Here is a 16,431-nt window from a genome sequence, read left to right as displayed (position 1 = left end):
GCATTACACAGCATTTGATTGCTTTCGGCTGAATACGTATTTCAGCTCTTTTTGACTTTGTTTGCAAAACTCACCACTGAGAATGACAATCACCACTGAGAATGACAGTAATTCATGGTACTGCATTCTGAGTTCTGTGATGTTTTTGTACTGATGACTACAGTCATGGTACTGAATTCATTCTCGTGAGAACAGAAAGTAATGGAGATAAACCTCCCTTTGTCAAATATACAAGACACTAAAGGCATAATTTGCGTATCTTCAAAAGGTAAGACACTTTCTACAACCATGAATAAACATACGTTGCAAATGGCTGCCTTCCAAATGTGCATTTACGGACTTTTCATTTTTTGGAAGCCTGGAACTCACCAGGCACGAGTAGGAGTCATTAAGTCGGTGGTCCAGCGTCAGCTCTTGTTGCAACTCAAACAGTGCTGCATGGTCAAAATCGCAGGGACTCTTGTGAATGAACTCATCCATGCCATGCTTGCGAGCTCTGTCAGCATCTGTGGAGTTTCGCACAGCAAACTTTGTAAGCATGACATAAATTCAATGATGGAATGGACCATTTGACCATCTGCTTGTTTTCATTGTAAGCAAAGGAAGCACAACAAAACTAAACTAATGAAGTTTTGGCTCGGCGAACAAAGCATTTCTTGAGAAAGCACAAAATCATTCTGGGGCTCGTGACTCAACTTATAGTTGAATGTCATGTTTTTCTGCACTGCCCCCAACAAAAGACAAGTTAGAACACAAGCTGTATATGCACGTTAAATACCTATTTGACCAAAAGGATTGGTCAAATAAGGATAAGAACGCAGGCTTAGGATTGAAACCATGTGCCCAACATGCCCAATGCATCTACCCTGACATAAAAAAACTATTCACAGGAAATTAGTACCATTACTATCTTTGAACTACGATTATTCTCCAAACAGTTGCAAATGGTCCATTTTACCTTTAACAATGAGAAGCACAACATTAGACATATATGTAAGTTATTAATGGCTATGGTCGGAATTAATTCACAAGTAGTTGCCAGTTTCATTCAGAATCCACTACTGGCCACAGTTCCAAGGAGACCAGAGAGAGCAAGTCATGTTTATGGACACTGTGATGAACAGCAGACAGTACTGGGTGACTGCTCACACCAATTCTAATGTAATGGGCACACTGCATGGGCATTAGAGAAAGTGTGCCTACAGTGCAGAGGACACATGACAAATTTTTGTCAGAATGAGCACAAAGGAAAAGTGTCCTTGACTGGGCATCAGAGACACAACAGCCACAGTGATGAACGTGTTAAGCAGTGTAACATCACTTATGAGGAATGTCTCTGTGCATGGGCACATCGTTGAAAAGGTGGTAAACTGTTTATTATTAACAATGAAAGCCAATTTATGCTTTACACAAATGCAAAGATGAAGTGAATGGGACATCACAAAAAAATCGCAGTAAAATTTACCGGTGTTAAAATGAGTTGAACTATTGTGACTTTCCTGGCTGAATACTAAGACACTGAAAAATTTGATTTGCTCAGTCTAATGGAACTAAAACCGAACTGCACCAACAAAATTGGTCTTGATGTCATTTTGTGGGATCCAGTCACATTTGAGTCTGGTCTGAATCCTCACCTCCCTGCAGTCTGGAGATGATGGCATTGGCTCCCTTGCCACCAGCTATTTGAGTCGGGGGCACCGGCTTGTGAGTTTGGCCGGTCGCCCGGTACATGGCCTGCACCCACAGCTGCCGGTCCACCTCCTCGTCACAGGCCAGGACAATGTCGTCCCCTTCCTTCAGAGCTTTGAAGAAGAATCGCCCACCTTGACTCTCCAGATCTGAAGAATGGAAAGGGTTGGATGCAATCAAAACACAAGGGAATTACTAGCAGTAATCAAAAAGAATGCGACTTCATGTGTAAATGCATACATAAATCTTGCTTCAGAAGTAGAAACTATTCATTTTCTGACAATTTACTTTTCCAACAAAATTCACATCCATGTGGTCAAGAGAACTTTTCAAAACAAGCCTGTTTTGTAATTCTGGTAATTCTTAAAACACATTTGGAAAAATCGATAGAGAAAAATCCTCCAAAATTGTCATCATATTTTTTGTAGTCTTTATCATAAATTTTTTTTCCCCAGACACATTTCATACTGTCACCTAAAATAAAAACATAGATTTTAGTTTTGATTCAACTGCTAAGTCTTGTCAGTCTATAAAACATTTTTAAAATGTTAACTTAAACATAAGAGAGTTTCCAAACAGAATGCAGAATTACATACATGTACATATGACTATGATCCAATGTAAAGAACCAATTAAACTGAACTAATCATATCTGTAAATGAGACTATCTGAGCTGACCTGGTTCAGGGTCGGTGTAGGTGACTGTGTAGCCATCCAGCTGCATCATTTCATTAGGGTCTGCCTTCTTCTCGCGGTAACTGCACAGGGCAAATGTGTACTGGCTCACCTGTTGACGTAGGGTGATGCAGAAGTGAGCTGTGAATTATTCAATATTTTGCAGTCTGGTTCTAGTTTCAGTTTACAACTGGCTTTTGCCGCGCCTATGATGTCATCTACTGCAAAACAAAGTTGGCGTGAGCTTGAGTTCTTTTTTTTTGGCAACTGAGGTTTTGTGCTAACACAGCAGTGTCCATCATTCACACTGTGTTGGGTATTCAAAATTAGGTTAGTAGTTCAATACACTCTGGGAAGGAATTAATGTATAAAAAATACTGCACAGGAATTCCATTTTCAAACATGCAATTGTAACATTTGGGTTTTATCCTATACTATTTATTCAGGCTTTGTAAGAGACTGTTGCCAAAAGAAATTGCGTGGGTTTCACACCCCAATCTTCAGCTTGACAAGCAAGAAGTCATGGGTTTGAACCCCTCCTAGTTGTCCGTCAGGGATGTCAGAAAACACCGTGATAAACTGTACCAGTAACATCAGTCAGTGAAGGACAGAACCCAAAGTTTACATTTGTAATATGATTATTGAAAAAACACCTCTGCGGAGAATGCTTTTGCTGAATTCCAAATCTGAATGAAACTAGACTTTTGGGGGCAAGGGCCACAATCACAAATGAGATTCATATTAACCAGTAGAGTTAGCAGAATTATACGCAGTAGAAAGTTAAGCATTTTATTTATCAGGGAGCCAGCAAACCATTACACCACATCCCTCCCCCAAAAAACTGATTAAAATGCTCCAGAGCAAATGGTTACATTCATTGTCAACATAAACATATTTTCAACAGGGGTTGAAACTAATGCTTATCCACTTATTGATGGCAAAAATACCCTTCGACAAAAAAATTGGAACTTGAAACCGCTTCCAATGAGACATACTTTGTGGAGGGGGAGGCAAGTCACTTGACTCTTTCTTGCCTCTTTGTGCCATAATTATGCAAGTATTTACTTGTCTGGTGACAGATTTTTCAGAAGACTAGGTATGGATACAAAATCCAATGTGACAAAATGATGTTATTGCTTTTCATGGTTTACAATCAATGCACCAGCACTTCTGACTCTGCACAGGCAGTGGAACAAGAGAAATTGTGACAGTTTGCAAAATGGCACAACTAATTTTTATAAAACTGGTATCAAATATATGCTTCACACCTTCTCAAAAATACTCATAAAGGCTTGTGACCAAGAACAGAGGTTACAATGATACCAAAGATGAAGTTTTCCACAAAAGATAACTTGGGTATTGTGTATTTCAAACCCTGTATGAAATATCTACAACCTTTGATCCATCAAGCACAACCGGAAACGGACAGACAAACAGCAAGTTAAAAGAATGGTTTTAGCCTTGGTTTTTGTTATGAGATACCACCATAAACAAGAGCAAAGCTGGCCTTTAGAGCAATGAGAACTGTGTTAATTCAAAGCAAGATACTCCAAGCGAGTTTCCCCCAAACTGCAGAGCCGCACTGCAACTGGTCCAAACAGGAACTTACAAACCACTGAGGACATGACACTCACATCGGTCAGGATACACTGGCAGCTGTTGAGTGACCATTTGACATGTACAATTAATACACTAGAGTTTGGAGATTTAAAACGTGAGTGAAATAAGACTTCATTTGAGTAGAACAATGCCAAGTCTGGTCTTATTCCAACTGCTACAGGTACATGTGCCATGCACATGAAGGTTCTGGCATGGCGGTGTTCAGCAATGAAAACTCACTTTTGTCATCAACAAAGCTTTCTGCTGCTGGACCACTGATACAAAACGTGATCTCAAAGGTCCGCTGACCACAAATTTCTACATGAAGATCACCGTTATGTGTTTTTGTGTCAGGGGTTTTTAAAAAATATATACTCTGTAAGTAGAGTACAGACACTTCAGGCACGAAATCTGAAGAAGCAGGACGTGCATGAAAGCAAAGTGAAAGTTAGGGCCCATTTACAATGATGAACAACAACTGAATGAAATGACAGAATCTGTATGCAGCACAATATTGTACACTACACGTGGCAGACACTGCTCTGTGCACCATTTACTGACTCTCCACATTAACAATAATGTCTCCCAGGAAGAATTGAAGGCGTGACAAGGAAGCATTCGACCATGCCAGTTAATCTGTGATGTCATACATGTACCTAGTGAGACCGCAGATTGCCTAGAATGCACTATCCTGAAATGTGTGGAAAACTGCTCAAATTTCAACAAACAGCAGTGTTTTGGCCAACGGCGCAGTTTGTCTGCCCTCAGATTAAACAGTCCCATAGGAAACCAATGTGTCCGCTTTCTTTTATTATGCAAATTACCTATGATCCCTCTGTGTGTAAATGGGCCCTACATGTGGATTTCTCTGCCATAATTTCCAGTGATTTCCTTAACAGCAAGCACACCCACGAAATGCAACCCAGTCCCTCAAGGAGTCTCGGTAGATTTTCGTCCTACTCTGAATTTGGGCAACCGACAATGATGACCAGGCACACTTCAAAAACCAGCACAGTCATCTTATTTTCCTTTCAATCTTCTGGACATTTCAGTATCCTAATTTCCCAATCCTGATCCAAACCCTGACACAGACTACAGTTTCTTTTCCATTGGGCTCTACCTGGACCAGCACAAAGAATCTCTTCTTCCACTTCTTCCAGACTGTTTTTCCCATGCAGTACATCCATCTGGGAGGAAAACAAGGGGACAAAATATTTGTTATATCACTGAGTGAGCGGAACACATGACAGCATACTCTGTATGCCACAAGGTCAACGGCTGACTGGCGCAAGGATGGAGTCATACATTTTCTGAGTTCTGTGGGATGTGTAACACTGAACTTACATAGTATCTTCAAATGTACGACCATATCAGCTGATCATTTGATGCTCATGCTGTATAGGCTTTTTGAGCCGGGGTGCTGCAGGTACAGTGTATACATGAACATAAGATACTAACAGTCTATATGTACTTGGTATGTGTTATATGGTATTTGTTCTTTATTTCAGGGCTGAGTCAATTTGAATACTTCACTATTTTAATAGTCAAAGTTCAATTTGATCAAATATCCTAATACTCGGTCATGCTGACTGGCAGATTGTTAATGAACAAACCATACAAAATCAGTTGCAATAATACACACAAATGTACATTATAATCAATATTCATGTAATAGCTTCTCGAATCTACTTAGGGTTATTCTTGAACCATGATTTAGCAAGAATTAAGAGATGAACAATACTTCTTGCCATGTTGAAAATTTCTATTCCTTGTAAACTGTTTAATGAATAATTTACTTTCTGAATTATTGTAAGATTTCTGTTATTTTTCATTTGAGTCTGCTTGAAACAAGCCTTCATAGTGCAATTTTTCTCATCTGAAACAAAATTTTCCCTTCTTTTTTCATGAATTTTGCATTTGAATATTCAAATTAAGAAAATAATATTTGAATATTTGATAATCGATCTAATGTTCAATTATGCAGATATTCGGCAGAGCCAATTTATTTAACTAGGATAAAGCCGTATCAGTTGTAAACTGTTCTCCCTAGGGACCCTGGGGGAACAAAACAATGAAGAAACGTTCAGTGTTAGAGGTGGTAGGAAAACCCACAAACATTCTGGGGAAACATAAGGCAATTTAGTTAAGCCTATCACAAGTCCTGACAAGATAGCCAAGCCTCAGGTACATGTAATTAATGAACTGAGACAAAAGCATTCTTCTGTCAGTGTTCATCATGTTTGTGACCAGTCTTGTCACTGGACATGAGAGATACATGTAACTTGTGATGAACTCAACTGCGGCCCTCCATACAAGGCTGCTGTTGACACAGGCATTCAGTCAGAATTTGAAGCACCAAAAATCCTCTTCTCATAGTCATTACAACCTCATACTCTGTATTTTTTTTAAGTACATGTACACGTATACTTATATTAATGATGAGCTTTCAGTGAACAAAACACATGGGTTGTGCAAACTGAAGTTTCTGTGTGGAACTCTACAATTAAAATGGTGGTGAAACTGCATAAGGGACCTTGCTACAAGTACATGAAAAAAGCCACGCACATACATGTATCCTGCACACGTGCCTGGATTCAGATGAAATTGAAAAATGACGGTGCATCATAGGCCCCTGGGATTTCTGAGATCACATGATGGTTTTTATGACAACCAGCATCTCCTGCATACTACGGCAGAGTTATAATATTATCTCCGGTCATGTGTTATGGATAATAGATCTGTAAACGGGGCCAGATGCAAAACTATTGAACTCCACATGGGGTTGGTTTTCAAACAAAAGGTTTCAAATTTCAGAACTACTTTCAGACAAATTGACAAGATTGTCTATGTTCCAACTTGCCCCGAAAAGGTGGGAAAAGTCTTCATATGTCCATATGCATGCAGTTGTGCCTACTCCTCTTGATTCCAAACATATAGTGTACATGTACATGTACCCAGTGCAAGGAAACACATGTAAATCTTTCAAAGTGAGATACTGAAATCTGTCCGAGGCACCTGTTTCTGCTTTTGCTTTTTCTTTAAACGTATGCATTTTACACACTTTTGTACAGGTGAAGTCACAGAGGTGGCAAAATATCCATGATGTCTACAACTGTGTTTGGTGACAAACTGTATTTGTAACTGTGATCAACTTGAGACAATGTCAACAGACGACATCAAATCACCATTTGAAGAGAAAAATATCATTAAAATGCATGTAAAAATAATGCTTCAGATGTGGAAATCATTATCATAACAGCAACAACATCATAACATGTACACCTATCTACTGGTACTGTACTTGACTGTAGATAGCAGTGTGTGGCTACTTAAGTGTTATTATGCTGCATGCAATGAGGCACTACGATCATTCGCTCACTCGTTATTTTAGCCACACCAGGGTTGGAATTCCATTTAAACAGTAACTACGTGTAGACTGCAGGGCCATTGGCCCATAAAATTTACTGAAAAGAAGCCAGTTTTACAAGACGACCACAGTACATCAGCTATGCAGTTGCTAGCCTCCTTTTTATTACACTGGATGGGTTAAGAATGTCTGTCTTAACGTGCCCTCACACGAGAAAACAAATACCAGCAACACTGGCCATGCATGGGTGCTACATGTACCAGAAAGTTTTATTTTGCGCCACTTAATTTGAAGTGAGGGGGTTCCACAGTAATACCCAGCAGATTAACACTGGCTCCCCAAAAGTAAAAAATACCAGAACCCCCGGACTGGTATAGCCTAGGCTACACAAGCCCGACATCACATTCAATGCATACTGTCCAATGCTCCAGTGCTAAAGTCTAACCCCGGTCCTATTCAAAACAGCTCCACCATAACCAAGTGGTTTGTTGCATTGATTCAAAATAACAACCAATCAACCATAACAAGTAGAGCTCACCCGCAATGTTTCATGTTCTGTGGCTTGTCCATGCGGATAGCCAGCTTGATCTTGATTGGGTCCTGAAACTGCTTGGGCGTGTTCATCTTGTACCATTCTGGTGTCTTGGGACTGTTGGGTGTCGGCCGGATAACAATCTGCCAAAACACAACATTGAAACAGTCAGACGCGTACGTGTGTGTTTCAAAGGGCCTTTTTCATCTTCACTTTGAACTTAAAAGCAGAATGTATGTGTAAACAGAGATTTTTCCTTAGAAAACTGAAGCTGAGGGTGACAGCATTAAAATGCAGGTGTACAGTGCAGCATCTATTCTCGTGTTACATGTACCTGTTTCAACAACCCTTGTTAAAATCTTCAACATTTGAAATGTACACAGTCATGTCAGCATGTAAATCGATGGCCTGTTAGCATGGGCTAGAAAACAAAAGATTCATCCAATGATGTCTAGCAGTTGATCCCTCGACCATATCAATAAGTGCATTGCTCATGTACTGCAGCTGAGCAGACTACCAGTACCGAGCCATAATGCAATGTGCCTTGTTCAGTGTCGCATTCAGTCAAAATGTCAGTTGCTTAGCATGAGAAACATAATCAGTTACATGTACGGTTCTCTTATTATCTCCACTTAACAATTGGAATCAAATTGTCAAAGCAAATATAAGTTGTCTTGAATTTGAAACATACGGCTGATATACGGTACTGTACACCTTATATGATACTACATGTACATATAATTTCAAAGAAAGTTTAATAATCTGTTTATGAGACAATGTGATGTTAATGCAGGTGCCGGAGATTATCTCGTTGGAATCCTAAATCATGTCACGAATTACAACGTATCATCAAAATAGCAACTGTAACTACTATGTGACCCACTTCAAGACAAAACATGCATTTTATGGCGATTAACTTAAGCTACATGTTCAGATTTCTCTAACATACACAAGTACTTGAGTCCTGCTGAGAAGAATTTCGTTCCAATTCCACCAAGAAGACCATCAAATACTTTTTGTGTTAATACCAAATTAGAAAAAAAAGAAGAAGCAAATTTCGCTTTGCATTTGCTGGGACCAAAAAATGAGCATGTGAAGAACTGTACGGCTTAAGTTTTCCCTCAACAGAGATAGTCTTAGAGTATCAGGCATGCTGAACTTCCAAAAATGACTCTGAACAATAAAAGGATCACTTGATAAAATGGTGCTGCTGGCAGAAGCATATTATCAAGTAACTCAACGGGAGGTGTTCTGGCTTTGACAGTGTCTTTTGGTAAAGGAGACATTAGGACTCGATGTTGTGTACAAATGCCCCTCAACAAGAATTGTGAGTGTGGGTCAATACTTGAATACCATTAGTGACATGTACTCTGCACCCACGCAAAGATCCTGTCCATTAATTTTGTGCACATTGTGACAAAAAATGTCTCGTCCCTGTTCCACGCAGCACCAGTGCGAATGCGCAGTATGCCTACACGTACCTTATCTTACATGTACATGTACATCACACTCCTTGTGGGTACTCGTGCATGTATCAATGCGCCCTCTCTTGTTCAGCAGCTGTCACAGCTGGGGCATCTTTTGCAAAATTACCCAGATTTCTAAGCACTGCTGTTCCTTACCGTGTTGCCTGGGGTTTGTCTCAGTGTAAACAGTCCCATAGGAAACCACTGCATTTGCTGTTTTCTACTGCGTGGAATAAGCCTTTGCAAGTTAACTTTGACCCAAATCTGGTACACTGAGTTCTTTAAATTCATGTGAACATAACAATTTGAATTCTCCTTACTAAAACCACTGTTGCTTATACCTCGTGATTCGGGGCAAGCTTTTGCTTAGTTACCTAAGAGACGCCTTGCAACAATACACTGTTCTTAATGGATAAGAAGGGCATAAAGGAACCAGTCCATTCCAGAGATGGTGGTCAGTATGCAAAAGCTTGCCCCAAATCACAAGGTATAGCAACAGTGTCTTTAGTCTGAGGAATTCAAATCATTATGTTTATGTGCAATCAGATGACTCGTTGCACCAGATTTTATTCAAATTGAACTCGCATATGGCTTATTGCATTCCTGTGCAAGAGTACAGGCAAGTCTGCCCTCAACAAGCACCTGGTGCCGAATCTTCACTCAACAATTATGAAAGAAAGTTTATTGTCTGCCCTCAACAAGCACCTGGTACCGAATCTTCACTCAACAATTATGAAAGAAAGTTTACTGCCCACGTGCTGCTGTATTACACACCACCAAGTACTTGAATACAATGTATATATGCACCAAGTCCACGCCGCCAGTGCCACAAGTCAGGCATGAATTATTCAATATTAACCAGTTCCAGTCCAAAATACAGATCCCATTGCTGCACAGCGAGCTATGCACAGCAACACAGCTTTACCTTGCCAAGGAGGGTGTCGTCTATGCTGAGGACTCCTGTGTTCTCTGTGTACAGTTTGATCTTGACAACGGGTAGGGGGTGTGTTGTTGAGAAGTCACCCTGAGTGTCCCATCTACATGTAAGTGGAAAGACAACAATAACAACAAACCCGTCAGGCTGGCCAAGAAGCAGAATGCCACATCTTCACACAGAAAGGTTAAGTCCTTTAAGGATGCTGAAGAGAACATGAAATATACACGTACAAGCCTGTAACTAGGGGGGTGCAGGGAGTGTGCCTGCACCCCCCACACTGTAACTAGGGGGGTGCAGGGAGTGTGCCTGCACCCCCCACACGAATAAAATGTCTGCTTTGGGGCAAAAAAACAAGTTTGAGCTACAGTAGAACATTTTGCGCTAAAGGAAAAAGCTGTGCGTTTCAGTATTTTTTCCTCAGTCAATTCCCTCTTCAGGAGTTTACTTGTAACCCCCAAAACAATTGGTAAAACCTAAAGAATCCTACTGTTTTTCAAAATGAAACAAGCAAAAGATCTATGCTTGGTCCACTTTGTTGAGGATTTGCACCCCCTCCCACGAAAGGTCCCAGTTACAGGTTTGATGCACATGTACATGAACCACACTTGATGCTGGAAAGATCATCAACCCCCTCATGTTGTTAGCCATATAGGGACAAAAAAGTAACACTTGAAATGTTTGGGAGAATTTGAAGAGCAAGCATACGCAGGTTTGCTGGCCTCGGCTTGGTCTGTCTGCAATTTCTCCCCACCGTCCACCTCCATGGTGCAATATACGATTCTGTTTGGTGCCAGGAACTTCAACCCCTGTACCTCCATCACAAGAACCTGGCCATGGGAGAATAAATGGATTGGCAATTAAAACTGTCCACACTGTTATGAACAACTGAGAGTTACATGGCTCAGATGACATTCACAGACAGTGTTCAATTTACAAGTTTACTGTTCAAATTATGAACCTAAAACATGCTCATTGAAAACAATTCTGAAAAAGGGTTGCTTGTTCGCTTCTTGCCATGAACTTACAAAATGAATCAACAAGAAAAGGAACTTAAACTGAATAAAATTTTAAAAAGCACTTTTTCTGTGCACAAATCAATGCATCATAAAGGTTCCCTGCAGGAATGAAAAATTACAGTTTTGCTCATCAATACAGAAAAAACAAGACACAGAAAAAAAAGAGTTCCGCAATACCAGTACACTCTGAAATAAATTGCACTGCATGGAATCTTGAATGCCATCACTGTACCTCTAGGGTGAATGAAAGGACAACATCCGATTTAGACAGTGTTGGCTCTGAGTCCTCAGTTACTTCCATCATGGACACTGCTGTATTCTGAGCTCTGCCGGGAAACAACAATTAACATCACATGGTCAGCATGCACAGTTCCTGCAAAGAAGAGCCTAACAAAGGATCACGAATTCAAGGATTGAGCAGCCAGTTTGTATAGCTTTTCTCACGAGTGCCTTATGCAAAAGGATGTGAGGATTATGAGATGCACGATTATGGACTTGAAACAAAATTGTAGTTTCACTGTAAACACGAGAAGGCCATTTCTTCTATGTTCTGATGGCTGCATGTCGGTGCCTTCTTTTCAAGCTACCAATGCCAAGCATCCTCAAAGTCAGGCTGCAACTCAGGTGACTGTAAACTTTGTGCACATTCAGACAGAAATTAGCAACAAGCATCAAGGCTTGCCTCATAATGCCAACAACAGTTTCTCCACCCAGTGCTACATCTGACTCGGACTGGCCAGCTGACCCCGGCAAGCTCGGTGGTCGAGTGGTTGAGACGTCTGCACCAGTAAGCAGGAGGTTGTGGGTTCGAGTCCTACCCGAGTGAGCTTGTGAATTTTTTTTCAAGCTCTCGGCTAAACACGGTTTCTCCACAACATCCTTATCACCAGGTTCAAGGTTTTCTAAAAGGTGCTGATAAAGCAGCCCTCCCCTCCTCCCCAAAATAGAAATGGGTGCAGTGAATGTGAGGTTTGCCAACTGTGCCGACAGGGCCTAACCTAAGTTCTATCAGGAAATTTCTTCAGGAATTTCCTCTTAAGAAAATAATGTGTGACCGTCATCTCTAGTCAGAACAATGGAAAGGTGAAATAGTTCCAAAACTGCTCGGATTTCTGTTATTTATTTTCTTTGATAATTGTGATTGAGCGTGAGGTGGCAAAAGTGGCCCCAAAAGACTCGGCTGGTCACTGAAATCAGTGATGCAGTCACAGAAATCAGTGACGCGTTCCACCTCACAGTTGAATAGGTATAGAATCTTTGACTGCATGTGCAGGTACAGTACAACCATCAAGTTTGGGCAAAGACAGTCTACAAACAGGACAGTAATTCATATCTATAATTCATGCTGTTCAGACACCAAGGTAATGGATTATCTCAATCAAGGGTAGCAGGATCTTTTTCAATTACTTCAGTATTTTTCAGAGGGGACTGTACCCCTCACAGATAATGAGACTGAATCACATTGAACTCATTAGTTCTGAGTGGTTTGAAAATCCCGTCTGATTATGTGAATGCATCTGTGAAAATTTAAACATTATGACGCCCACCGACTTTCAATCCTAGCCAAATGAATAGAAAGTGCAGTGTGGCGTGTGGCCAGAAACTAAATGCCAAGAATCAGTTTCCGCGACAGTTCAAACAATTTGCTCCCCGACCCACACAGTGCCCACGAGGCACCCCCACAGGATGCCCGCGCAGGCAAACACAAATTTATAACCTCCGTCACTTCTACCTCTTGAGTTTCTGCAGTGAATACTTGGAGTCGGTGTTGCCCTTGGAGACTGGCAAGCTCTCCAGATTGGCCATGAGCAAGTTGACAGCCGACCGCAGCTCCTCCACAAATAGGCTCTCCATCTCTTTGACAATGAACCGCGGACCTTTCTTCGTCTGACAAAAGAAATGAGAGGGAAGGGAATAGCTCAGTGCATGCTTGCAAATAGAAGTCCACAGTGCATGTTTTGAAGGGATTTATCACTTATCTATCAGAAGTACAAGTACATGAAGGCATTTCTATTGATTTTCAGAATCTGATCTCATTTTGTTTTATTCAACATACATGGCTTCTCTTCTGTGGTCAGTATCATTTCAATGTTTCCATTCATCACAGTTAACAATGTCTCACCATTTCTTAGGCACTGCTCTGGAAAGCAAAGGGTTGCACTTACATGTATGAAACTCAAACCCTGAAGGTCTCACTTTACACTGATGTGAGAACATCCTGACTCTTTACAATGTAAATCTTCTGATCTGCTACCCTGGAGAAGATCCCCAAAGAGTAACATTGTACACAGAACATCTGATCAGACGTCTGCCATTTTGAAAGGCACATGTATGGTAAATAAGTTTCTGAAAACACAACATTTGCTTTTTGTGCAATGTATACTGTATCATTACACACTATCAAAGAATAAAATGTAAGTTTCAGTTCTGCCCATTCAGTTCCAAAAATCACACTTTAACACAATCAAAAAATGCAACTACATGTATAATTCTTTTCCCAATACAAAACTCAAGAAAACTGGTAAGTCTGCAAAGAACATGAGTTTACCTCAGTTACATTTCAGAGTTCATTCCCAATCAATTAAGAAGCGTGCATTTCTTTTCAAAGTCCATTTTCCAACATTTTCTCCAAACTTACACTTCAATCAGATTTCTGACACTTCAAATCTGTCTCTTGCTTTTTTTTTTTCAAATGGAGTTTTTCAGAAATTCTGTCTACAATGTGCAACTTTTTCCTTCACAATTGATGCAGTGATTACAGATGGAATTTGTTCCAAATGGATGTTCTTAATCTCCATCAGAAGATTGTAAGTCTGAATAATACATACATGTAAGAAAACTGGTGCATCCTCCTTTTTTCTGAGAATGAGCTACATGTACCACAATTTGGTCAATGCTAAGTAGACAATGTTCATAAAATTTCATTAAGAACGGCAAATCTGTGGAAATTATGTACAGTAGCTTTGTACTCAACAGTCTGAAGCAGTACATACAATCTGATGTAACATTCAAAATAGGTCTCTCTCAAATGAAGTCCCTTCCTACAGGTTGCCATAAGCACTGGCGTTTTGGAGGTCAATTATTCGTGATGTGAATCAGCTGCATTGCATTTTGAAGACATTTTGATTAACATACACGCGTGTATAGAACATTTTGCACATTGCATGCACAAACACTTAGTGGCAATGAATAGGCAGCAGTAATTTTCCTACAAAGAGGGCATCTCGTCCTTAGGCATGGAAGTTCATAGTTAGACTCCCACTCCAGCCACTGTGTTGACTTACCCTTGCAATTTCTTCAGCCTGTTTCAGTCTCCCGTCCAGCTCCCTACGAATCTGCGCTGCCTGCTCATCGGCATTGTCCAACTGCAAAGACATCAAAAAAAATCCATATTAAGGAACAAAAATGCTTGAGGTCTGTGTAACAGAAAGACTGTGAGACTGTGGCCAGCATATGGTGCCTGTGGGTCTTTAGCAGGGATGTCACGTCACTAGCCCTTTGGAGGTTCTAAGACTAGGCTGTTAAGAGTTGGTTGACAAGGAGAACATGTTGTAGATGGCCAACAACTAAAAACTGGAAGACAAAAGATGCCTTTGATTCCCCCAAAACCATATAGACCTTTTTCCTGTGATGCCACAATCATGCAGGATTGTGATGTGTTTTGACAGTAATGAGTGGATAGTGTTGTGATGGTAATCTACTTGCATGTACATGTATTCAAGATAAACTTGTCAAGCATGCAGCGTTTGTACGTGCACTTGTACGTGGTTATATGAAGCTGCCTGTAGGATTATATGCGATCACTGGGGCCACGGAGGTTCACACCTGGTAATATTGTTTACGTTTAGTGCAATCAAGTCACACGGGTAAAAGGTACATGCTTTATTAAAAAGCAATTTCCTAATTACTTTTTTCCGACACTACATTTACAAGTAGCAAAATAAGCATATTTGCAAGAAAGAGCAATGAAAAATGCTAAGTAGCCAACACAGTTCATATAACGGTATTATTGCACATGGCATTTCATTATTTGCTGCCTCCATATACAGTACATGTATGCCATTTTAATTAACAACACACTAGTTGACACAGTACCAGTGAAAGCAACTTGACATTTTGCGCAGGGTTTACACATACATGTACCACAGATTTTGCTATTTATCATTAGACACATGCAATGATATTAACTCTTGAAGCAAAGATACTGTACATGTACCAGTAAATCAATGTGATGCATTACATGGGTGCATTTTACTTGTTCCTGTTTGTGTCACTGATGTCTGCAGGGTCAGGTTATTACTTTCTGTCGTGAGAGTGGTATAAATGTCAACACAATTTGGCACACGTTTCATGTAGTGCACTGTGGTGTTGCAATTAAACCAATTACATGTTACATGTACATGTTACATGTACAGGTAAGTAAGTGCAGCACGCGTGTGTACATGTATGTACATGTAAATGTGTACATGTAATAGTGTTTTTAACAGAAAGCACTACTGTGGTGAAGAACATTACAAAAGGGACCATGTGCTGTATTAGAAGTATTTTACTAAATGCCTTGAAATTGCATCTTTGAGTTTCAATGGGAGAATATGAGATACTGGTGGCAGCAGACATACCTGTCTTTTAAAGGTATTGCATGTGCTCAGAACTATGCGCGCCTGCTCAGAACAATGCCCACATGTTCAGACCTGATAAAAAGGACCAGTATGTTTGTCGCCAAGTGTCTCAAAGTCTCCCACTAAAATTAGTTTCCATTTTTTTTGCTAATTGTATCTGTACATGTATATTTTGGGTCCTCTTTGGGTTTATGCTTAAACCAATTTTCATGAGCAAAACTGTAATGTAATCTGAGGCACTGCAGATCAATGCTGCATTGATTTATACAACAGATTGCCAGATAGACTTCCTTTCCATTGGCTATTTATTGTTGTACAGGTTCATGGCAATAAGCCAGCGAGCAACCTTTACTCAGACATTTTTCCAAGAACAAATTTGGGATTCACAATTTGAACAATATGCAAATGGTGTCGTCCTGGATTTGCATCACACAACAGCCTCCTCACTTGTCTGGGAAAAAAAAAAACTGGCATCACACAACAGCCTCCTCACTTGTCTGGGGAAAAAACTGGCATCACACAACAGCCTCC

The 16,431-nt window shown here is 40.3% G+C and overlaps 1 protein-coding gene across 5 annotated transcripts in view; it reads right to left on the bottom strand.

The window, feature by feature from the left end:
- LOC110988870 (calcium-dependent secretion activator 1-like) overlaps nt 1-16,431 on the bottom strand; it is a 61,919-nt gene that overhangs the window by 28,194 nt on the left and 17,294 nt on the right. For all 5 annotated transcript variants that reach the window (XM_022252782.2, XM_022252784.2, XM_022252783.2 and 2 more), the window contains exons 2-11: nt 14,566-14,646; nt 13,014-13,168; nt 11,514-11,607; nt 10,971-11,092; nt 10,254-10,365; nt 7,869-8,005; nt 5,084-5,150; nt 2,368-2,476; nt 1,635-1,838; nt 370-506 (exon numbers count right to left, since the gene is read on the bottom strand). In XM_022252782.2, coding sequence (XP_022108474.1) covers nt 370-506; nt 1,635-1,838; nt 2,368-2,476; nt 5,084-5,150; nt 7,869-8,005; nt 10,254-10,365; nt 10,971-11,092; nt 11,514-11,607; nt 13,014-13,168; nt 14,566-14,646 — 1,218 coding nt within the window. The remainder of the gene's footprint in view (nt 1-369; nt 507-1,634; nt 1,839-2,367; nt 2,477-5,083; nt 5,151-7,868; nt 8,006-10,253; nt 10,366-10,970; nt 11,093-11,513; nt 11,608-13,013; nt 13,169-14,565; nt 14,647-16,431) is intronic.

This window comes from Acanthaster planci, linkage group LG04 (assembly GCF_054643075.1).
Source record: "Acanthaster planci isolate LZ-2023a linkage group LG04, COTS_SCS, whole genome shotgun sequence".
Lineage (NCBI taxonomy): Eukaryota > Metazoa > Echinodermata > Asteroidea > Valvatida > Acanthasteridae > Acanthaster > Acanthaster planci.
Note: the sequence above shows the minus strand (reverse complement) of the source record. Positions and strands in the feature narration are given on the sequence as shown.